Source organism: Papilio polytes, unplaced genomic scaffold (assembly GCF_000836215.1).
Source record: "Papilio polytes unplaced genomic scaffold, Ppol_1.0 DF822845.1, whole genome shotgun sequence".
In the NCBI taxonomy this organism is placed as follows: Eukaryota; Metazoa; Arthropoda; class Insecta; order Lepidoptera; family Papilionidae; genus Papilio; species Papilio polytes.
Genome location: NW_013526359.1, coordinates 5,328,613 through 5,355,133, shown reverse-complemented (window position 1 = coordinate 5,355,133; position 26,521 = coordinate 5,328,613). Strand labels below are relative to the sequence as shown.

The 26,521-nt window shown below is 32.0% G+C and overlaps 1 protein-coding gene across 4 annotated transcripts in view; it reads right to left on the bottom strand.

Moving 5' to 3' along the window:
* Positions 1-1,136: 1,136 nt before the first annotated feature.
* Positions 1,137-26,521, bottom strand: part of LOC106105601 (synaptotagmin-10-like) — a 38,787-nt gene continuing 13,402 nt past the window's right edge. Inside the window, exons 1-11 of one of the 4 annotated variants that reach the window (XM_013286010.1) lie at positions 15,759-15,970; positions 13,241-13,397; positions 11,776-11,929; positions 8,392-8,535; positions 5,302-5,424; positions 4,830-4,984; positions 4,255-4,423; positions 3,096-3,216; positions 2,807-2,978; positions 2,343-2,543; positions 1,137-2,130 (exon numbers count right to left, since the gene is read on the bottom strand). In XM_013286010.1, the coding sequence (XP_013141464.1) occupies positions 2,127-2,130; positions 2,343-2,543; positions 2,807-2,978; positions 3,096-3,216; positions 4,255-4,423; positions 4,830-4,984; positions 5,302-5,424; positions 8,392-8,535; positions 11,776-11,929; positions 13,241-13,308 (1,311 nt within the window). In that variant the 5' untranslated portion in view covers positions 13,309-13,397; positions 15,759-15,970 and the 3' untranslated portion in view covers positions 1,137-2,126. Of the gene's footprint in view, positions 2,131-2,342; positions 2,544-2,806; positions 2,979-3,095; positions 3,217-4,254; positions 4,424-4,829; positions 4,985-5,301; positions 5,425-8,391; positions 8,536-11,775; positions 11,930-13,240; positions 13,398-14,526; positions 14,849-15,700; positions 15,729-15,758; positions 15,971-26,521 lie in introns of those variants that run through there. The other 3 variants (XM_013286011.1, XM_013286012.1, XM_013286009.1) reach the window with 3 other exon arrangements.

Genomic DNA, 26,521 nt, shown 5'->3' with positions numbered 1-26,521 from the left:
TTAAATTAACTTAGTAAAAAATCATTTCTCTACAAATTAGAAATAAACATTAGAAAGAACTACATATTTTTGTATTTCAAGTAATTAATTTCATTTTGTAAAATTTGTGTTGCATTTACGGAGGAGCGATAGCTTTGTCTCTGTTCTTTTCAAAGAGCAAGAAAGGGATAGATGTGGAAAAGAGTGATAAGTTTATTAAACACAGGTGTTCCAGCAGTGAAAACTGACAATTAGAAATATCTTCGTGATACAACATTTAGTACTTATATTTGTTAACATCGATATCTAAATACTAACTAGAATTACAAAGCTTATATAACGGAAAATCTTTTTTCTTGTACTTAGATTAGTCGACATTTTAAATACTTCGTAAAATTAAACTTTATTTATTTTTAGACAATAAAGGAAATGACAGTATTGCTGTGTCTGTGCTTCAGCAGTAAAAGTCCACGGTAATATATGACGAAAATACCGTATACAATTTAACATACATAGATATAAAACCTATAGAAAGAGTATTTATACATTGATGTCTAACCAAGAGTTTATATGAAACGTCATTTCATGAATAACACCAAAGGAATTTACTTAAACACAAGGTTTTCTAAGGTCTTTTTTCGCCTTATGTGCTATAGATTACGCATCTATAGGTTATATATCTATGTATAAACACAATATTTATACGAAGTGATATGACTATTCTTACAATAGGAATACCTCAATTCTCGTAATAGGATTTTATCGTCTCCTTTCACAAAATTCAGAGCATTGAAAAGAGTCTTTAGTCGTTATTGACACCTCGTAATATTTAAATATCATATTTCGCTTCAAAATAATTGTGACTCTTAGGGCCTGCCACACCAAATTGTAAATTGTCTGATAACAATCCAACGTGTAAAATACGAGTATGTGATGGAAATATCGGATTTCGTTACCTTATCTGACAGTGGCGTCATTTTTAAGCTATCTGAGCTTTTATCAGCCAATGGTGGGATATGTTCTTAGTCATTAAATTGTTGCAGATACTACGAAAGCAATCCGTTAGTGTTCAGTAAATGACTGTTTCAATAAATACTTATCAATATTTAAATTGTTCTGTCAAAAAAATGATCGATTGAAATACAAAAAGGACAGGAAAGTTATTATAATGATTAGAACTTTAATATTTCTGATAATTGCAATTAAGAATTATAGACATATCATATTTTATATAGGTAATCAAGCAAAGACCATGTTTTACATTCCGACTATATCAAAAACCTAGCTAAGAGTTTTGATACCAGTTTCTAACATCTATTGAGAAAATTTCATTTTAATACAATACATAGATAGGTATATTATTTTATTTTAACACGATTTAAAGCTTTTTCTCTTATAAAAACAGTTATACACATAGTATATTGTGCAACATTTAATAAAAAGAAACAATTGTTAGTAAAACTTGCAAAACCAACTACGTTATTGTCCAACACTAAATGAATGTTTTAAACATTCGCCGTTTCAACAATACGATATATTAACCACTTTACTGTACATCGCGAGTTTACAATGAAACCTTTCTATCGTAAATCCATAAACACATTAATGGAAATATTACAATTCTTAAACAACAAATCTACATTAAACTTTACCAAGTTTCAATTAACATTGTTCAAGTCTTGAATTTGAAATGTGCGTATGCAGATAACAGTAAATAGTTAATAATAATACACGTAAAAATATGGATAAAAAGTAAATTTCCGCAGGAAATAATACACTTCAAAAGTCTAAGGTGAGGGCGTAAAACTGGCATCTACAATTAAACATCTAATTTAAAAGAATACACCAGGGATATAATATCTAATCTGGATAAATTATTATAAATCTAAGGATAAATTCATCATCTACTTCAACAATATCTACATCTGTTCTATATTCTATCTCTACATTCCAATATCACTTATCCGAAGGTAACCTTTTCCTACTATAAATGGACATACAACCGTTTATCATTCTAATCGAATCCCCTACGGTTACAATTTTTGGCATCGCGAGATTACCTTGTTTGGTAAATTGAATAATCAAGTCAATTGTTCCGAAGTCTTTCCATAGTTGTGATATTCTCGCCTTATTTATTCTTTATCTCTTCATCTGAAAATATTTTCTTATTAATATTTAAATTTAATTATTGGGCGATTGTACTCAATCTCATACAAATCAATCTTAAGATCGATCTTAAGAATTAGTTATTGGGTCAGATGAATTAAATTTTGCATGTCATTTTCATTAGTTACATTTTGGTTAACGATTTGAATCTCCGTCTCATTCTTTAAATTGCTAAATATGTAAAGATCGAATCTTACCTCACATTTAAGCAACTCAATCCCGCGTTCTGTTGGTCGTTTGAGGGCAGAGCGATGTTCGTCGGCAGGCTCTTATTGAGCGGGTACCACTGCGCGACTGGCTTGCGAGAGTTGTCCAGCATCTCAAGCCAGTGATCGCGACCGATGCCGATCAATGAGGATCCGATTGCCGTGCAACCGATTAACTCGTTTGGACCGATCCTGATAAAAAATAAATGCCAAGTAAACATTGATGGTAACAACTCGTTGAGTAGTTTAATTGTTAAGTATGGGTTTGTAAAATATAGCAGATTTATCAAATTATGAACTAAACAGATACTGATTTCTTGATACCCTGAAATGGTATAAAAAAATATCAGATAACAATTTAAAGATTGACTTTCAATAGTTTTCAATGGTTCAAATTATTCTGCATAATTGTAGCAAGTTGTTCTAAAATCTCTTATAAGTGTTTTAATACTCACCTATCGTAATCAATAACTTTGACGAGCAGTGTGACGTCATATACATTTTCGTACGGCAAGTCGAAGACCAGAGCCTCATTGTATACTGGGCTGAGGGTATTCTTTTTAACAGTTGTTTTCTTCTTTTTAATTCGTTTGCCTTGACATATCAGGCAAATTTTCACATACGGATCTGTAACAAATGTCTAAATAAAGTCACTTCGTTTATTATAAAACCCCTGTCGAGATTTTGGTTAAGCTATACAAGGAAATTTAAGACGTCAAGAACTTTAAGGAATTTTCATCTTACCTGATGACCCGTTTATATCCATAGCTTTAAGGTTTCTTCCTTTGATCACAGTAACGGTGAGTCGTCCCGCAGTAGGCAAGTAGCACAGGGATAGCATCAACTCGCCTAAATCTTTCTTCTCCTGTGAATAAAATGCAATGTGAGGTACAAGTAATGCGTACTTGTTTGAACATATTGTCATCCTTATATTGTGTTTGAATAAAACAGAATCATCAATATGTTTCTATTCATGTGGCAGTGGCAATGTTTTATACAGCTCTTTTGTAGGTTAGAATTTAAATAGAAGCCACATCTTCGTTGGTAATTAGATTTCGATCCACGGCACGGGCGCTAATGAAATCATTAATTGCATTTTGAATTTGATTAACCGCGAAGAACGAAGGTAAACTGGACACATTTCTTAAAGAAAATAACTTAAGATTCAGATAGAATTTTAAATGTCGAATTTCAATTTCGAGACAGATTGTTTTTATAAACATAAAGAAAAAACTGTGATAACAAAATATTTTTACTAGAAGATAAGATTTATTTTTTTTATATCGAAAACATTTCTTGGAAAAACACAATTGGCAAATATTAAGCCTTTCTTAATAATTCTGCGAAGTCAAGGTCTATGTGACATTGACGGAGGTTCTATAGCCTTGAAATTCACCCTCGAGGATAGCTTCGGTAAAGAGAGCAAGAAACAGCAATATTACTCCTGAAGTGCTTGATTAATGGACACCGAATCTTATGTAATTAAGCTTCGGACTGGATTACTTAAGTTCATTATTCACACCACGATAATTTATTAGGAAAATGTTTTTACTGTTCGTCTTTAAATGGTAACTAAGAGACTTTAGTGTTTTAGTAAGAGATATCTACACTAAGGAAAAATAAAAATAATCATAAAAGACTATGAGTAATAAAGGAAGGTACAAAGAGAAAGTAAATCCTTTAGTTTGCTTTTCGTGCGGTTTTTGCGGAATGATCTTTCTTCGTCGGTATTTCTAGTACCACTTAGGGTCCTTCATGAAGCGAGCCTGCAATTTCCTGAAAGGCCGGTAACGCATCTGTAATTCCTCTGGTGATGCGCAAGTCCGTAGGTGTCGTTGACCACCTCAGTGTTCCCGCCGCTCGTTTGCTCCCTTTTATTATAAAAAAAAAGCTATAAATTTACCTGAGGTGCGGCAAGTATGTTCATCGTATACTCAATCTCTTGCGTGAGGTCAGCGGACTCCAGCAGACCTTTGAGCACCACGTGGCCGATCAGATCGTGTCGGCTGAAGCGATCGAAGTCATACACCGAGAACTGGAGATAACGCTGCCGTAACTCCTCGTATGGTACGCTAAATAAAAAGAAATAGTTAATTTAAATAACCAATATGCTAAAAGTCTAAACAGGCTATTAACGGAATATTAAACCGTACAGCAAGGACTTTGTCACTTGTACAGTGAGTGCTTCAGCGAGGTTCATTCAAAGGTTTTTAGTACATCTTTAGTTTGTTCTTCAAGTAATATTATCTAGATTTGCATCACCCAAACAAACTGTTCAAAGTCATCATACCACTGCTAGACAAAGCCAGATAAAGTTATTATGTTTCAAATATTTGTTACTTAATAATTACAATTGTATAGTTTTTTTTTTAATTTACTTTATTGACATATTAGGTAAATATTTCAAAGCAGCGGACTATCTCATTTATGATGTAAGGTTAATTGGCAAAAATTAAACACATCATGTCTACTAGATACCTGAACAAGAAAGTTTCATTGAAGACCGGGTTGAGATTCTTGCGGTGTACTTTGGTCTGGAATTTCTTCTTGCGGTCGGGGAGCAGGAAAACCTTGATGTAGGGATCGCTGCTTCCCAATACATCCTTGATCGGCAGGTCGCGTGCCTCGAATATCTAAACAAATTTACAAATATTTGTGTAAAATATCTAATAACCTATTTAAAAGCAAAGTAAATGATAGTTAACCAACTGATTATGCTATGTATAAAATCTATGATAAACTACAAAACAGAATTCCACAAAACTTGGGTTATGTTTGAAGCTAGAGATAGTTAGTGAGCTAAAAAAATTAATAAAGTGTCATAACTCTAATAAAACTTATTCATAAACCCTAATATTATTTGTCAACGTCTAATTATACTTTAAAGGTTGTTTAGACCAGCATTGCATACGTCGAGTTCGAGCAATACGAGCATCAATGTTCAACGTACCTTCACCACAAGTGCCTCAACTTCCTGATCATATTTGAGAGCGAAGTGCAGCTTGCCGCAGAACTCCAGCTCGCCGCTGTCAGTCGACGACTGCCGCACTAGCTCGTTCTTGTACAGCTCCGGCTAACAACAAACAAACAAATCATATCATCTTTTGTTTCTTGAACAGTGTATCTTTTTATTACCTTAACTTTAAGGATTGACTGATTAAGCTAACGTCATCGTAAGATCTCCAAAAAAACAGAAATTAAAGTTAATTTAAGATTTTTTTTATAGTAAAAATATTAGTAGATTTTTGTTAATTTACTAATATTTCCTTTAACCATTCCAACTAAGCTCTAGGCTTGTGCTAGGATATGGTTCACAACAATAATCGAATAGCGGGATTCGAACCCTAGACCGTAATATCGGTAGTCCGTACCCCAAACCATTAGGCTATTGAGGCTTAAATTGATTGTTTGATTTATTTTAGTTAATATTTACAGCTGTCCTTTCACCTTGATAATCCAAATATTTAATTTCCACGTTTAATGAAATAATTAACAAGAAAACAAAAGAAAACCAGCAAATAAGTGAAAGCAGAAATTACAACAATGGTATAATCAAGATGCTTCCTCATACTTACTGAATCACAATGGCCAGCAACAAATCAATCAAGTTTCTAATCTATCCCTACTTTACTTCAGCCATAACGACTCGCTTTTAATTAGCTCGCAACCTTAACATTTCTACGTGTTTATGAAATCGTAACTAATAAAGATTTACTAAGTTTTATGTTTTAAAAATTCTCAGTAGCCTAATTATATTAAGGATTAAAAAGTCAAATTAGATTTTATGTTTATTATAGAGCACCTAACGAAAATGATACTTTATTAATTGTTACTGGTGATCGCGACTTCGTCCACATCGCATTAAAAAAAAGTACAAATTATAACCTATGTTACTTAGTGACAACGTAGCTTTGTAATGGTGAAAGAATTTTCTAAATCAGCTCAGTTTTTTTATTTCAATACATACAAAAATACAAATCTTTCCTCTTTAAAATATTAAGTGTAGATAATTATATTAGATAATTTCAGATATCACAATAGAGTTATAAATACGCTATTTAAAAGAATACTATACTATAAAACATGAATTAAAACCTTCATTCGAAAGACAATAATAGATCTGAATTACAATTCGTATCCCGGATGACGTCACTGCTCGGGCTGGTAACCCTGGAGAGAGCAGTCAAGGTCTGACCTGGTTACGTGTCACGGTCGCCGCGCTCCCGGGACTTGCGCACCGGGACCCTCGCCAGTGATAAGTGATATCATGCTCACAAATTATTAAGGTCTACTAAAGAAACAATCTATACTTCTAATATTATAAAGAGGAAAGATTTATATTTTTATGTATTGAAATAACTCAAAAACAACTGGACCGTTTCTAATAACTCTTTCACCTTTAATAAGCTACTTTAACATAGGCTGTATTTTTTATTATTTTACATTATATCTGTTAAGAAGTAATGAGATAAATCACCTTATTTGTGATAAGGCACACAAACATAATGTACATAAAACATAGCCAATGTCTACGCAAGTTTTGAAAATATTAAAAACCGATGACATAGTTCAGAATAAAACATTTTACAATACTAACTTAATTTACAATGTTAGCTCAAACGTCACAGGTGACAATAAAGCTTCCAGAGAGCTTTTGAAACGGCGCAAGCTTTTTGAATAGGCCACGCCGGAACCAGTTGAAAGCTCGTCCCGGAAGCTGCGCTCCGAACACCCGACAACTGACATGAAGTCGCACTCCATTGAAATTCATCACTTTTCCGCTTTTATTACATTTTCTATTCAAACAATTGTAGAGAAACCAACATTTATGGTTATTTTATTTTAAACTAGTCGGCACCTGCGACTTTGTTCATGGCGAGGGCAAATTTTCGGAAATCTTTTTTCAAACTTGGATCTTTTGTTTTCTTAATTAACTAAATAATGTTTTACTTCATCAAAGTAATATTATAGTCTTTTGATAAATTTATATTGAATTATTTATACTAGTTACGAATTCAAGAGAATCAAGTCAAACGTTTTAATAAATTTTCTTTACAAGCGCTGGAGTCTTTAATATATTATTTTGCAACCTGTTACTTTCTCACGGTCACTTCTAAGAAGCTACGTTAAATTCAAAATGTCAATTTAAGTTTCAATAAAGGTAATTATAAATTCAATTATAAGAACATTTAAAGATGTGTTTATGACATTTCTAAATTCTAATTAGTCGTCAATATTATTTGTACATACTAATAATAGACAATTGAATGTAATAAAACAAAATTAAAATTGCTATCTTTAACTATATGAAAACAAAAAAAAAACATACAGACTAATTGCGTACCTTCTTCTTTTGGGAAGTCGGTCAAAAATATAGCATAATTTGATTTTATTTATGGCAATTACAACATAAAAGTAAATCCATAAAGGCGCAAAATCAATTTTAATCATGTCCTTTGTAAACTTAGAAAAAAATCAAAGACCGTAACTTCGGTATGCAAATTGAATCAACAAACTATAATACAATGAAACCCTAAACCAATTGTATCATTTCGAAGTGGAAAAATACGTCGTCAGGGTAAAAGATCGCTGTTTTCCGGCAATAAACAATTCAAGGACCAATAAAATTCCCTCCAAGGACGAATTACTTTGACGTTTATTTTTATACATTTGTTACATTCCCTTTGCAAAGCTTGGAATTGGTTTGTCAGTCTTTTTAAAGATATGAAATCTTTTATGCACATTTTTACACTTAAATGACACGGAATGGTTTGAAGTAAAAAAGTTTATGCACTGAAAGTTTAAATATATCCCTCGCTTATATAAAATTCTTTTTTAAATTTTATACAATGCTGTTACTTTACTGTATTATCACAATAGGGGCCTTCAAGCCGCAAACTATCTATTGATTTGCATCACACAAATCATACCTTAAGTGAGTAGGAATTGAGCTAAATTGAGTCAGTTCACTGAGCTGCTTCACCCATGCTCTCCTAAAGATGATCTACAGATCATCAAATTAAGTTTCCCAACAAGTTACCTTTATCAATCCAATAGACGAATCGGCGCGCTCCAAGCTGCAGATGCTGAACTGTATGGAAGGCAAGTCCAGGCGGTGGGAGAGCTGACGCTGGAAGGTCTGGTGGCGAGTGGGGACGATGGGCAGCGTGGTCTGACGGAGCACCTGCAAGAAAGCAATTGAATGAAAAATCACGCCATAAAAATACTACGAAATGTGACTGTCATAGAATTTCAGTAAAATATGATTCGAAACAATAATATGTGTTAATTTTAACTTTCTAGTTGTTGCTCGTGACTTCGTCCACATGGTATAAAAAAATTGAAAACATATTTCCTATATTACTCAGAAATTCCTTTTTTATGGTAATTTTTTCTTTAAATCGGCAGCGTAGTTTTTGAGTTGTTTCATTCCATACAATACTACAAATCTTTCTTCTTAATTATTAGTATAGACTAGAAAATTAATTCTGCTGATAACCGATTCATTTCTATTAGCTGTGAGCAATTTAGCTAACAACAAAATAGACAGTACTCCGAAGTCGACCTTTTTGTATTATCAAAGTCACAGTTGCCAGTAAAGTCTTGTTAAAGAGGCTGCGGAGTGTATAAACATTATCCCTCGAAAAGCGTTTAGTCTAAATGTTATTTATTTGATTCTACCAGACACTTAAGAACACATGTAGCAAAATAAACAGAACTAAATAAGACTCAAGATTTGCTCATTGTTATTATCCACTGCTTGTTTTATCTTGAGACTTTGGTAATACCTTAATGACTCTGCGTTCGACATTTATATTAGAAGATTCAAATGAATTCATCATTTTGCTATTAAAAAGTTATTTGTTAAAAAATACTTGTAATAATTTCTTTGTGATTACAAAAGTTTCAACAAGTTTAAAGCTATTTAATTACAAGTCTTGGACGAGGACCTTTTGTGTTGTCAAGGAAAACAGCTTGAGGCGATCCGTTTGCTTTTCTGATATTTAAATTATCATTTTGTTTTAGTACTACGTAAATCAGAAGAGTTTATGTGCAATTTGTGCAAAAACAAATGAAATGGGTATATTAAGAACACAACAAGACATCTAAAACTTATCCATTTTTAGTCCCTAAAAGTACTAAACGCGTGTACTATTTCGACACACGTGTGAATTATTTATTTTGAATTTCAGATTATTATTTAAAGAGTAAAAAAAAACAGGAGTTATCTTGAACATTACATACGTAAATTCGACGCCTAATAATACATTTTTTTTTATAACATAAGGTGGCAAACGAGCAAGCGGCCACCTGAATCCGCCAAAATGGCGAAGCGACCGCTGCCCATAGACATCCGCAATTGCAGATGCGTTGCCTACCCGTATCGGACAGAGGAGGAGACGCACATAAAGAGGATATTTCCCCTTCCTTTGCTTCTCCTCCACCGTCAAATGCACTTCCTCTTCCCATTCTCTCCTTATAAGAAAACGATGGTAAAGAGAAAGGGACTTAAATTAGACATTTTTCATGTCACAATATAACCTAAACAATAAATGTTAAAACAATTCAACAGCCATAAGTGCAATATTCAGAAGTAAACTTTGTTATATCAGATTTCGCTATAATACTGGCAGCGAGTTTCAAACAGGATTAAATTCCTATCAAATTAATTGCTTTCAAATGGATGCTTTCATAGCCAACATCATACTTCGAAGTGATCCGATGCTAGTTTGTTAACTCAGTTTATTGTTTAGAACCAAACTCGTGGCCATTCGGGATCGTTAGTGTTGAGCGGATCAATAATAAAGTTTAACATCCACTGCAGTAATATGTTCTGTAAAAGTCTTAATTCCAAACTAAAATTATACTAAATCTTAGCATTTAGCGTTTAATTTTAAATCATAAATCGTTTAATAGTTACTTAAGTTTTTTTTTTTATAACATATGGTGGCAAACGAACAAGCGGCCACCCGAATCCGCCAAAATGGCGAAGCGACCGCTGCCCATAGGCATCCACAATTAAAGATGCGTTGCCTACCCTTATCCGACAGAGGAGGAGACGCACATAAAGAGGATATTTCCCCTTCTTATGCATCTCCTCCACTGTCAAATCCACTTCCCCTTACCATCCTTATCCTTATGAGAAAAGGGTGGTAAGGAATAAGGGACTTAAATTAGGCCTCCGGCACCACACTCATCAGACGAAACACGGAATTACTTCCACTTCACGCCTGTCTTCTGTGTGGTCGTGGTATTACACCGGGCGTGCCGGCCCATTCGTGCTAAGATGTTAAAGCGGGCACTACCACTGTAAGAAAAGTGTTCTCTAAAAGGCGCATTTGCATATTAAATCTACACATAGGTAACAAACCAACTCTACTTGAGCAACCAACCTATTATGCTTGAATAACCAATCAACACGGGGCGAGGCACAGTAGGCTAAATTCTCGAATGATATAGACATGCAAAATTGATGTTTTAGGTGATGAAAATATTTTAGCCCGCTGTGCCTCACCCCGCTAGTGTCGTGTTGCCCGTCGTTAGTTTGATGACCACGGTATAAGTGCAGTATTTAGTATCTAAAATATTTTACGTTGGACTATGGTAATTAACTTCAAACGAGATATTATTTACAAATATTAATTAAAAACTGAACGTCTAACACAGAGTTTGTGAAACAATGTTTATTTAATTCTAAATTCAATGTACGTTCACTTAAACGAACCTAACCAAAACTTTATAGACTTGTTCAATATTTGCGAGATACGTGACGAAACAAGTTATATGAAGATTGAATTTATGCGGAATTACGTGACGTGGCAATAAGATTTCAGATGATGTCAATGACCTGTAAAGTTGTGTTCGAACTTTGATCTCGGATTAAAATGTACTTAGTTTTTCTGAACTTCCAAGTAAAATGGCAAAGTTTTCCCGTGTTTTGATAGAGAATTGAAAGGCGAATGGACTGTAAGCGAATTTTACTTTGAAAAGCACTTTCACGTTAATATTTGTATGGCCTCTGATTCACTTAAATTCAGTATAAGTTCTGGTATAAAGGGAATAAATTAAGTACTTTGTACTTCTCGGTAAACAATTCATTCGAATCGAGTTAAATTTTATTCATTTTAATCACATTTTTTAATATGATCTAACTACTCTAAAAATTTATTAGGTGCACACAATTATTTTTGTCAATTTAGCAGTCTTAGAGACCATTAAATGACTGTGAACACAGAAGTAACTGTCGCCAACGTATATCGTTGATATTTGCTTTCTTCACGGTCGCGCGTCACACTGCGGCCCAGGTCGCGAAGGGAAAATGTACACTCATGGATTCAAAACTAGTCGGGGCCGTGACCGGAAGATTTAACGTGAGTTTAGGCTTCTTTAATTCATTTAACTACAAACATTTTCCATAGTTTACCTTTTTCCCGGCGTCCTTGTGCTCTTGTACATACTCCTGCTTCAGAGGTTCTGTCTGCAAGTCCGGCAACGAGTGGCTGATACGTATCGCCGCTTGCCGCGACTGCGAGTCGCAGTTACTATCCTGCGACTCACGCCGCGACCTGCGGAAACATCTAATAATAAAGAAATATTTAAAGATAAGTATCTAGGAAGTGATAACCTTACAAGTATATTAATAAACTTAAACTAATCATAACATTGTTTTAAACTAGCGACTCAACCAGAAACACCAGCCCTGTCTATCAAGTTGTATAGCCGTGAAGTGTTATTGACAATGGGGATGTTTCTTAATTTTTGGAATAGCCTTTATTTTGTAGATAAACCATGTATGAACACGAAAAAAAATAGTATAAAATATAATACTCATTATTTCAATAAAAAAAACACGTAAATAAAAACAACTCTTTCATTTCCCCCCAAAACGTCCCATGACGTCACTTCTTTGCATACGAACCTCGCGTCACGGCCTGTCACTGTCAATTTGAAAGAACCATTGATTGATAATACTCGTAAATCTTTGTTGTCTAAAGTTGTTTTTAGTAATGGAGATAAAAATGAAAAAACCAAAATGAACAGAAGGTGATACTTTTAACGTATTAATTACACTTGTTGCTTCTCGTGGAAGATTATGTTTGTGTGTAAACAGTGACTGCGTCCTACACCAGTGTGACCAGGTATAAATTAAATTGTACTATAAGCTACTCTTATGAATTTTGATATATTTTTCTTTTGTAATATTCATAAAATGTTTTGCTCATAACTTATGTCGTAATTATAAAAACACTCAATAATGGAGTCCTCATAATATAAAACACGCAAACTCAATTATTACAATCATTTAGAAAAAAATATAACTACAAAATGCACTGACATTCACTGAAGTTGGTCACACTGCCATGTTATATGCAAGAAAGTGACGTCATTGGTGTTTGAGATCGAGTAATGGAGGGTAAAAAATATTGCAGCGTTTTTAATTTATATTTAATTTGAGACAAACATTCAAGGTCTCTAAATGTTATTATAGGTTATAAAATGCTGTCTTTAAAATATTAAACATAACTTTATTTGGATTTGTAACATTAGGAAACATCCCCATTCCTGGGATACATCAAAAATGGGTAATGAACCACTTGACTTTTCAAAATCTTTAAAAAAGTATCATCATCAACATCAGTGTTTATCTGACCACTGATAGACATAGACCTTCAAAAAAAGTATACTTAAAATATATTTTTGAACAGTTATTTCCCAGTAAAAATCTATTTTTAGAAACTTAGTCCTATTAGTTTATTTTTTAAGCCTCTCCTTAGCATAGGAATGGAGTGTCCTGGTTTTTTGACCGGTCTAATCTTATCCTCTGAGTATTTCATCATCATCATTTCATTGTCAATATCTTGTATTGATATCCTATTATAAACACTTACCTTCCCATCAGCCATCTCCAAGTAGCCGCGCAATGATATCCAACAGCTGCCAGTAGCACCGCCGCCATCGCGCCTAGCAGCACAGCTGCCACGTAATCTAGTGATGTACCGCGCACGCTCGACTCACTCTCCAAACCTCTTGGCACCCACACACCACCTGAACAAAAAACATCGACAAAGTAAAATCACGGTAAGGCTCTACCCTAAACACTTGTATGACAAAATTGCCCTTAAATTTTTCAACAAGAACAGAGACAAGTAGCTATGAAAGATTGAATAGTGATGGCTAAAAATGTAGAGGAAGACCGAAGAAATTATTTATTGTGTGAAAAAGGATATGCTTAAGAAGTGAGTGGGTTCAAATGTGACGGCTGATAGAAATATATCGAAGAGGAGCATTTACTTTGCCGACCCTTAGTAGGGTTAAGTTAATGAGAGACAAGCAAATCAAAATAAAGCTACTAGCTTATCGAAGATTTTCTAGTGATCAATTCTTTAATAATAGATTAGGTTTGAGTTTCTTTGAAACAAACATTCAGTAATAACCTTTTCTCTGTCACGTAGACTTTAAACCAATTTTTATTTACGTGTCATAGTTATATTCAATGATTGGCAGTAATAAGTAAATTAAAAGGAAGAAGGCAATTCTAAGTTGTCTTAACATCTTCTCGTCTTGACAAACTTATTACAAGTTTGATTAATAATCTAGTTTTCCATTTAAACTATCTCAAAACATTTTGTTGACTGATTCCTTTACTATACGTTTAAACTACTCTCAAGAAATAAAACATTACCTCAATTGCTTTTGATGAAATTTAGTTTTTCTAGAGGCTTAAAATTTTCACAAAAAAATGTTTTTTATAACAGTTTTTGACAATTTTTATTTTATTCAAATTAAAATTTAATAAGTTTACAAGGTTCTGTCATTTTTCTTTAAACAAAGCTACATATTATAACTAAGTTATTAATATTAGCAAATTTTTAACAAGATATAAGTTTTAGTAAGCAGTCGTGTGCGTGTTGAGGCGTCTTAGCTTTGATCTTAAGATCTCTTAAGTTTGCGAACGTGAAATGAATTAATGAGGATTTATCGCTACGCTTAATGTTACGAATCACTAAATTGATAATCCTACGAAAGCTTTTATTACAATAATAACTGCTATTATTATAACAATAACCCTCAAGGTCGTGCATTCGAGGACATATTTCCTACCCACTTTCTAAAATGTCATTAAACAATCAAAACGCTTAGAATTTTTTTTTCTTAAATAATCATGTTAACACACCTTACTTCAACACACAATTGCAAACATTCTCTTTTTCTATTAATATTAATTGTTTATTAAGGAAACCATTGAAATGTCAATTTTTATTATATTACTTTGTAAATGTACCACAATTACTTCATTGTTGTGAAATATGTGTATTGCTATTATCGCGTTTTATATTCACTGATGAAATTCGTTTGGCGTGGTCAGTTTCCGGTGACTTATCTGTTAACCGGAATTAGTATAATGTAAATATGTCAAGTACAAACTCTATTATATGGGCGTCACAGCCATGTTATGCTTTAATTAAATATAGTCTTCATTACCTCTTATGTTATCTTCCAATTTGCACAAAATAACCTTACCAACATTGCCGTCGTGTCGTCGAGCTAATGCAACACCCTTATTTTTGACATCCGACTACTATCCGATTATTAACATAACAAGCACAATTACATTTTAAAACCATGACATAAATATTTTAAAAAAACGCTTTGAATCACCATTACAAAGTTATATCGTTATTTCAAACTATGACCAATGACATTGATTTATAGCACAGACTAAATAACCTTCAAGAGTACAGAATACATCAAAATAGTTAAGAAGCTAACAATTATTTGTACATAAAATTATCAAACGGTGTCTTAAATCATTATTAACCGATTATTTTACATGTTTAAAATTTCAAATGGACTTTTACATAAAATAATCTTACACTTACTAAATGTAATAAATGCGAAAGTTTTGATAGATGGATGTTTGTTAGCGTTTGTAGCCTAAACAGCTGAACGGATATCGATGAAAATATATATGTAAAGCAAAGTGTGGAAGAAGACATAAGCTACTTTTTTCTTTTAAATTCCACACAGAATAAGTCGCTGGCGAAAGCTAGTTCTAAATATAATCGTAAAAAAAATGATTGATTTGTTTTCGATCGTTAAAAGCGTTGTAATGTCCAATATTCCCCAAGACCCTTTCACTTTACAATGTTATTAATGATTCTCGCAGGCTCTACAATAGATAGCCTATAATCTATACTTAATCTGCTTTTTTTTTGTTATTCAGAAGATAGATTAGGGACTAATAAGATTTAAGTGTGTAAATTATCTTGTCTAAAAGCTTGAAAGATTAGTTGCGACAACAATAGGCAAATTTATTATAAAAAAAAAACTTTAAACACTTCACTTACATTAAAACTTCAAGAAAATATAATATTTACAATAACAAATAAAATAAACAATACAAACATATAAATCTCACTCTAACTTGCGTTCAATACAAACAGTAAAGTATAGATACGCCGTAAGTTTCTCTATTAGACAAATAGCTAAACTTTTAATGTTCCTGTAGAACTGTATCCGTTATATTAGACCTCAGAGGTCACAACACGAGGTCATCACGTCCCAAACAATTAACTAAAACAAACAACTATATAAATAACTGTTAACAGTTTCGACTTCGTTAACGAACCAGTGATTACTAATCTGTGGACGCTATTATTCGAATATGGAATTGACTGTTGAACGTGGGTGGAACGATAAAAACGGAATATTGCTTTTTCATTTTTTTCCTTTAAATTATTATCTTTGAATTGATGAAAAAAAAAACAATAAAAGAGATATTTTGTTCTGTATAGCATCTGGTCCGTGCCAGTGAATAATTTTTCAAATTTCTTCTTTTCTTTAAATTCTTTTACATTCATGTGCCGTTGAACTTTTAAATTCACAAACATCTTGGTGCGATTAACTGAGTCTCTGAATGGATTATTTCTATTCTATATTGTTTTTTAATATGTTTTATAAACGCTTATAATATAAACTAGTATTCGCCCAAGACTCCATCCTCGTGGAATTAGAAAATCAAAAGTATACCTAAGAGTTCTTCCAGACTATCTTTTACATCAGTCTACTTCATCGAAATCCGTTCAGCAGTTTGGACTACAAACTCTAACAAACATCTAAACATTTATAACATTAGTAAGATGATTGTACAATAAGACTTGCGTTATAAGGCAAGGAACTTTAGAGGTGAACGTTCTCTTTACCGGCTGAGTTTAACGTCGTCAATTCACCACCTTTGATGAATTTTGCCTTTCAATTTGTAATAACTTCAACACCTGGTGTTACTATAAAATTACAAATTTATGCAACAGTTTTGTCATTAAATTAATATAATATAGAAGCGCATGTAAGGTAAGGTTCCATTGCCGAAATGTGCATCAAACGCATGTTGACGCATATTTTTAATGAAGAATTTTTATTCCGCCGGAGGCCTAATTTAAGTCTCTTTCTCTTAACCACCCTTTTCTTATAAAGAGAGGATGGGAAGTGAAAGTGGATTTGACGGTGGAGATGCATAAGAAAGGGGAAATATCTTCTTTATGTGTGTCTCTTCCTTCGTCGTATAAGGGTAGGCAAAGCATCTGCAATTGCGGATGTCTATGGGCAGCCGTCGCTTCGCTATTTTGGCGGATTTAGGTGGCCGCTTGCTCGTTTGCCACCTTATGTGATAAAGAAAATCTCTCTTGGTTTACTACGTTTTTAAACTACTTTAGGCAGTGTAAACCTACTATAGTAATGTGGCAATAAAATCAAATTAAGTATCGACTATAAATTATGGACTTGTCAATTATCTGTCAGTATTTAACCTGTTATCTACCTATTATAACTTTTGATAAAAATGTCTAACTTAATATCAGAGTTTATTGTACGGATTGATGGGAAAATTACAGATATATTTTAATTAAATTGATAAAGAATTCTTGTCTATCTATACTATTATAATAAAGCGTAAACACACACTTCTTTGTTACCTAAGATGTCAACAATTACAGTATATTTTTGAATATTTCTTTTTTTAATAAAAAATCTCTACACGTCTTACGTTACGTTATAGGCTTTTTTTACGCCATTAAACTTAGGGGTTTTGGATAAAAACTCTAATGTCGGAAAGAGACCATAAGTTGCTGCCAACATCAAGAAAGCAAAATTGCCATGCTTTGTCATCATGTCATGTCTGTCATTTTGACATTTGCAATTATATGTGACAAATGTAATCAATAAAACAATTTTCATAATTTAATGCGAATAAAGTCGCATGGGAACAGCTAGTATCTAAATATATACTAAACCATAATGAAAATTCAGTTTAATTTTATTAACGTAAGCTCTCACATCAATTTTCCACATTTCTCCCGCTAAGTTCTAATGTAATCTGATTTTTAAAATTATAACTACGAGTTTAATAAAATCCCAACCATTAATCATTATTAACAAAATCATAGAAAAACTATCAAAGATAGCTATAAAACTTTGATTAAATCGCGTTATTATGTGGACGTATGGACGTTGTATATTTTTTTGTTATACTGAAATACGTGCCCAGTGATATTATAAGATCAGACAAATATTACTCACGTTCCAACATGGAGTATTGATTAAGGAACTTGGAATTGACCTCAAACCAAGATAATTTGTTCACTGGAGTGGAAATGAACAATACAGATGTTTTTGTACCAAGTACGTTTTGTACATTAATATAATAAATGTTTTTAATTTTTTTATGACATGGACGAAGTCGCGAACAACAGCTAGTTGTAGATATATTGGTACATTGAAGATGATTTTGACAAGTGTAAAAAGTAACAATGGGCTAAGAAATATATGTTCTAAATTTCTTACATTATCAAAGTGTTAATTTTTTATCATAAATCCGTGGATACACGTAATCGTGACGTGACGAAATTTTCGGTAAACAATTGAATATATTTTAACAGTTTTAACTGAAAAATGTCCTTTGGTATTAGTTACATAACTAATAGGCTTCATTACTGCACAGGACCGTACTTAAGTGCAGGAAATGGCCAATTAATTTGGTATTAAGTTGTAACTAAGCTTAAACCTACAACAACAATTTAAAATACTTTCGTTGAAGTTATATCGGCTTATTTTAGTACTCAATTTAATAGAATATTAAAAAGTATGTTCGTTTATTATTAGTATTACATATTCAACAACACACACCGGTAATCCTGAGGGGGTAAGCAGTCCTGGTACAACCCTGTCGATTATTTCATGCATACATCTACGCATACCAAATCGATAGTTTAAAGTCCTCTTAATGTCAGCCCTTATGTTTTAATTTTACCAGGAATCAAGCAATTTTATACATGATTTGTAGACTTATAGAATCTCTGCTATTTTCACTTTAAACACCAGCCAATCAACAGTTTATCAAGGTTTAAAGGTGAACGCACCGTCTACAGAGCTAGGGCTTAGCCTATGTTCGCAATTTACAATTTTCGTCGGTGTATTCAGGGATTTATATAAGACTGCCGACTTTACGGGAAAGAAGAGCTGAGCAGAAAGCTATTGTATTAAGTTTTATCATTTCTTCATTTTCAACTGAATTAACTTAAAAGCAGTGACATCTCAGAGTTACAAAACCTTACTTTGATTTTTTTTTCAACTATTAAATTATTTTGTTTTTTCGATCGTTTCATTTCAATATGTAAAAATATCGAAATAATTCAATATCATTCTGTTATTTTTTTAATACAACACATATTTTATAATGAAAATTAAGAAATAAAAATTCATATATTTGAAGTATCCCTAGCCTAACTAATTAGTTAAGAAGTCTGTCATTTAATTATTTCCCTAAATTGAATTAAAAAAAAGAAAAATAAACAAATATTTACAGAGTTCACGTGAAAAATAAATAAAGAATATCTCCATAACATTAAAATATAGTGCCTACTTTCAGCCTATTTGGAAGCTTTTATCTTTTTTTCGAGTAATGTTTATAAACACTCAAAATGATGGAATGATCGAATATATTTTTGTTAAGGGCTTTTACCCTTGTAGGATAAATGTTAGAGTATAAAATTTAATGGCGACATAAAAGGACTTTAATACCGTATTTGGTGTAACTCTCATAAAGACACAAAACTCAATGACGAATAATCATCGCGACATAAGCTTACATTAAGTTATTCAGTATTGTGCTAATTAAAATTAATTCTTTTTGATTACCTTTTTCGTTGTATCGACAGTTGTCTCTTTCTCTCATACTATTCGTTATATCTTGCTTCTCACTCTTGTAACGAAATGAGCATATACGTGACGCGCCCTATTAACAATTTGTCGGCTAGTTTTTAAAACATTTTTATATTACTTTTCAAATGCTTCAAAATTTATATATTCTAGTAATAACAACAAATACAAGTAAATGTTACATGCATCTTTAGAATTAACCAAAGCGGTAGAGAAAGTAAGAAGTAAAAGGTTAGCATTGTATGGGCATGTTATGAGGAGGAATGAATCCCATGTAACAAGGAGAACGTTAGTTATGAGTTGGATGGATTGCGTGAAAAGTGACATGATCAAGAAGAGAATGATGACTGAGATGACATATGATAGAGTTATTTGGAGCACTAAAACCTGTTGCACCAATCCTACGGGAGTAGGAAAAAGAAGAAGATGATGATGAGAATTGAACTAAGAAAAAAGTTAGTTCTACTCATCCCAGTGCGATTAAAAGACAAAAGACCATATTTGTTTCATGACCTGTGAATAGTTACAATAGTATATGATGTTATATGACATTAGCAAGTCTAAATGTAAGTATAATCGAATCTAAAGTTGCGACCCTTCACTTTTATTTACGTTCCAACGTTTCATAGCAAACACTCAAAGTAATGGAATTGCTTGACGACCTATGAAGAAAAGCGTAAAAGGTTTATACGACTCACGGGAAACCATTTTATAAAGAGCTTTGACGTCTTTACAATTATTTGAAATTGTCAACGGAGTTAGAGGTCCAAAAATACGGTGATGATTATGTAGTAACGGTAATTACAAGTCAAGATGTCAGGTTAGCAGTAACATCTGCTTTTATCTCCTCGTTCTTTTTAGACGGATTTGTTAAAATAACGGATCTACAAAAATAACATTTTCACGCTACCAAATGGCTAAATCATTGATACGGTGAATAGATGATGATCTGGATGAGGAGGTTAAGGTCCAAATAAGACCGGACGGAGGTGTCCGATGACGAGATTTTGCGGATCCTTAAACAAAAGAACAAACGTAGCAGTACATGGTCATAACATTTTAATAGGAGTTGACAAGAAAATATCGCAATCCGTGGCTTTATTGAGTAAATATTATTTCCTATTTTGTATAATCAACATTCAACGAGGCTACTGAACTGTGAAATACAAAACTTAATAAATAAATCTCCGTCGGACTAATTTCGCGGTAACAACTTTTACAATTTATGAAAACCGTAGGCCGTAAATTGTTACAGTATATCTAAATCCAGATCGTAACCGGAACATTAACCCCTGTTAAACTTCGAATTAGTGAATTCCGCTTTAACCTTAATATATAGAGCTTTGAGTTAACGGTCTTGTTTTATAACTTTGTCAACGTTAAGATGAGGTGAATGCACCCACACTTCAGGTAACCAAGAAGGAAGAGATTATAAAGTTAAAGAATAATGTTTCAACCCTAAATCTACCCTTGTGCTTAATTACCACGATCATGCGGTCCTTTGTGTATTTACACCGATTTATACACTTGTTACATCCTGACATCAAAACGATATAATTTTCGTACATTAAAATGTAAACAGAATAAAATGTAAAATAACGCGACGTCTTGAATTTAAATCTGTATTTATTACAAACATGCATGCATAAGTTATTGTGTATAAAATTGTCTAGACATGTGCGATTTAATGTTAACTAAAGTAATCAAATATCGCACTAAACTTAATGCCAGTTACAGCAATAAATATAGTGTTATGATAACCTCAAACTATTAATAAAATTGGATGATCTGTAATATCAAAAAGTGTCAGATTTCATAAATTTCTGTCTGTTCCGGATAATCACCGAAACAACTAAACCTGTTTTATTTTTTGACACAATTTTTACTGGAAGATAGCCCGCTACAGACGTTCTGTTTTGTAAACTAAGGTATTCAACTGTTCAGTTAAAACTGTGCATGTGTAGAGATAAACTTTGACTGTAGAAATGTCAACTCTTTGATCACTTACGAGTTCGATCTAACGGAAGTGACATAGACCACATTTTACTTATTCTGGACTTAGTCACTGGCAACCGTAAGTAAATAATTGTATTTTGTTCTCATAGCATAAAAAATGAAGATCGACATAATGATCCAATTACAAACCAATAGTATTAAATTCGCGGTTCCCTTTCCGTTCTATTACCCTAAGTATTTAAAAGCTTTTGAGTCTGTTAAGACGATAACTTTATTAATTGTTAATGAAAATCGACGAAAGCCCATTGAAACATAAATCATTTCTTACCATTACCCTGTTAAAAACATTGGAGAAAGTTGTTGTTGTAACTCAATTAAATTATTTAATTTTTGTTTGTCGAGTTTCTGGTTTAACTTGAAAATGTAGGTTTCTTTGTTGTTTATGTTTTTTGTCTAAGAATTTACAAAGTTCATTGTATTAAAAATTTTAGTTATCAACACGTTGAATGCCACAACGATTTGTAAATTTTAAAGTGAAATTGATAGACAAACTAGTAGCATGTTATGTGTTAAAACATTCGATGGTTTGGATAAAATTTACATACAGTATTTTTAAATAAAATTGTAAACTATTCAAATATGAAGATAAAAATGTAGATTTTATGTATTGGACAAATACCGACCTTTTTTACTCTGAAGGACAGTAAATAAAATGAAAAGATACCTTGAAGATGGGAAAATTAATTTATTCGTGTTTTACGAGCACTTTCGTTGAATTTAGCAGGTAAATATTTTAAAACAGAATTTTATTTCATATTTTTTTCTTTGTTCTACAATTTTTCAAGTGTAAAGTGACAAACGAGCAAGCGAACACTGGTATTTAAAAGCGACCCCTGCCATAGGGGCATATCTAAACATCCATATTTGGAGATGCGTTGCCTACTTTTAATCAACAGAAAATGCACACAGAAAGAAAAAAAAGATTTTCTTTTGTTATTCCATATATCATAATTCCCTACACCTTACGAAACTTGTAAAATGTCGGAAAAATCTATATTTAGTCATATTTTTTTAAATAAAATATTTGCCGCTAGTACCCATATTTTACTACGAAATTTCATTCGTAATAAAATATAGGATAGTAAGGTTCATGTCTGTAAATAACGTACATTTGTATAGAGCATATATTTGATAAGGGAAAATATGTCCGCCTCGTCTGTGCCTACTCAGATCTTAGCAAATATATTCGCTTGAACAAGACTGACGTCACTATGAGAAAGATCTATTCTCAATTATAGAAAACTCAGACAATTGTATTTTATGTCATACTACCTGTTGCTTGTGACTTCGTCCGCGTGAAATAATAAAACAATAAAAATTATAGCCTATGTCACTAACAGATTTATTACCTTTCTAATGGTGAATGAATTTTTGAATCAATTCAGTAGTTTTTACGTAAATCAAATACATAGAAGAACACTAATCTTTTTTATTAATATTAATTTAATGTTATCCAAATATCAAAACATAAACCTTTATATATTTTATTCCATGTTCTGTATTATAATAGTTATTTCTCCAATTCACAATGTTTAAATAAAGGACATTTTTTATTATCCTCAAAGGTCCAAACAAATCTTTATGATTTAAAGATTAAGGAAAGCCACATCTTATGAACCTTGACGGATCTATTTTGACCTTTTCTTGTATTTGAATAGCTCATAAACCTTTCTTATTCCAAAAAAATCTTTTTGTGTATTTGAAAAAAGAACATTTTGCCTTTGATAATAAAATAAATGTATTTACCATTATAAAAATAAAGTAATCTTTATCTATTTATTAAAGATTACTTTATTATTTCTTTATCTTTATTATTATATTCAGTTACTAAATGTGATTTAAGTTAATGTCTAGAAATAGTTTATGTTTAAAAATCCAAAACAAATCCATGAATGTAAAGAAAAACTATTGTAAAAATTTAAAATGGATACATAAAAATATTTTTATTACTTAATAATATTTTATTTTAAAACACCAGTATTGTATTAACCCTAGTTAATTTTATTAATTCTTACTAATATGATAAATCCGAAAGTTTAGATGGATGGATGTTTGTTAGAGTTTGTAGCCTAAACAGCTGAACGTATTTCGATGAAACTTGGTATAGATGTAGAGGATAGTCTGGAAGAACACATAGGCTATTGACTTTTGTTTTTTTTTTAAATTACATGCGGACGGAGTCGAAGGTGAAAACTGTTAAATGCTAAACATCTAAATAAGCTAATACTTTTATATGAGGGTAGTTGCAATAAACCTTGACGTTAAATCCGCCCCTGCACTCTATATACACATTTTCATAGTAATATAGATGGAAATGTGCTTCTACACATCATTACACAGGAATAACAACGTTGTTCCGACATTATACTTGGAAAACATGTTCCAATATAAAATTTTATTTTACATTCTTATATTTTGATATTTGAATTTTAAAAGAAATCTTTTTCATAATACTGTGTATATATTGAATCACCGCTTACAATTTTACCATCTACTGAAACCAGATATTTATTATTTTCTGCAATTCTGAAAATAGCTTTGGGTCATTTCATACACGGTTATAATTTTATTACCCAGAAATTGAAAATAAATCTCAAAATATCTCGACAAATTATCTAGAAAACGTGGGTTTTGAAATAAATCTGTAATTTCCTAATTTTCTGTTACACGATTACTGTACTTACAAAATGATGAAAGCTACAACAAACTTAGGAAAAGTTAAGTAAGGTTAACAAAGGTAGCTTTATATCGAACCATAAAAGGGTTCTGTATAATCCTACAATACTTAGAAGTTATGTAAAATGTATTTACGGTATTAAATTTAAGTATATACTGGACTATAGAGCAACGGGAAGGATTTTTATATGACAGAAAACATATGAGACGCAGCTCCTTAATTGAATTTAATTCTTAATTGAATGTCTATAATAACTTCATCAAAATTGGCTTAGAATGAAAAAGCCAAAAATGAGGAAATTCGTAAATCATTTCGGCTTAAGTGATAGGGAGAAATGTCGAGGTAAACAAATAAATAAACGGCGAGTGATGTGGCCGTAATGTGGAACAATTTACCAGTCAAGCGATTATGGAACTGATTTATGTATGCTTCACGTAAATTGTATTAGAGAGCGAATAACTGTATAGGTATAGCATAAATCCAATTTTTTTTGCAGATAATTATTAAAAATGGTAGTCGTCTGGTCTCATTTTTTCCATCTTTCTACTCTTGATCCATTTAGTAAACGAATTTGTTGTCCATATCCGATAAATACAAACTCAGTATCTAATTACATTTTAAAATTCAGTTGTGTTATTGAAAAACTTTTCTGGTTAGACCTTTCGATTGTTCATTTTGAATTGAATAAAGTGTATTGACTGATAAAGTAGATAGAATCGTTCTGAGCAAACTTTACAATTTAACTTTATATTTTCGGCAAAATAATATAAATTGCTAAAATACACAACAAAGATAATAAACACTCATTCATCTATCTATATCTGTATCTATACTATTATAATAAAGCGTAAACACACACTTCTTTGTTGCCCAAGATGTCAGCAATCACAGCATATTTTTGAACAAATTTTTTTTTAATAAAAAGCCCTACACTTAGGTCACGCTTTAGGGGGTAAATACTTTGAATACAAACCCTAATGTGGGAAAGAGACCATAAGTTGCTGCGAACATCAAGGAAGCAAGATTGCCAAGTTTTGTCATGTCGTGTCATTTTGACATTTGCAATTGACAAAAACAACAATAAAATAATTTTATGCTGATGAAATTGCACGGAATCAAATATCACTTAATATACCCACATCTTTAATTTATACTGAGCAGACCTCAATTAAAACGGTAGGTTTGTGGGTTTACGTAATCCGTCCATGAAAATCCGCATCAAGAGGGCAATTGTCACTCGCAGTACTGGAATTTCTAAGAAATATGATTTGTTTCATATAGAAAATGTGAATAAAGGCCATTATTACTGAATAAGGTTCAACAGAATGTGGCACAAATTCATAATGTGTAATATACATGGAAATTTTGTCTCACACGTCATTACTTCTGAATAGAAATATTGTTTGGAAGCGAAACGTTCAAAATGTGTATTCGACTGAAAAATTCTCTGATTATTCAAGCTCAATGTTCTTGAAAATAAAGTAATATCACATTTGTTATAATGTCCATCATACTAATATTATAAATGCGAAAGTTTAGATAGATGTTAGAGTTTGTAGCCTAAACGGCTAAACGGTTATTTCGATGATTTCGATGAAATTTGGTACAGATGTAGAGGATAGTCTGGCAGAACACATAGGCTACCCAATTTTGTTCTTTTTTTAATCCACGCGGACTATAAAGCTAGTTTAAGTATAAATTATTACATTGATCGATGAAAAATAAAGATTAAAATAAATATTTATAAGCAATTTAAAAAAAAAAAACTTGAAAATAGCAACATTATTCATGTCAATAAAACACTAAATTTAAGAAAATATGCGAGCTTTCATTCTTCTATTTATTTTTATGAAAGAATGCTTTCAATTATTTTAATGGCACTACATTCCCAGTTTATCTGTCACCTCAAAACGATAAATACTATAAAGCGTTATATCAAAACAACAATCTCATAACATTCACATATCTCATATTAATTATTTTAATAAGCCTAACAATATAATCGGGCAATAGGATTTATTTTCCATTACGCCGATTGTTCGATAAACCGATAGGCCCGACGAGAAACAGATTAAAACTTCATATTAATTAAACCAAACACTGAAACGAATCTTCAAAACACGCAACCGCCTCGTGCCACTAAAATCTGATGTAAGGCAAAAATTTAATTTAACTGTCATCATTTGAGATGCTACAGCATATTATATTATCTTTTTAGTATTAGGCTGTAAGCATTAAAACTTAGTCCTTACCACTTATTACC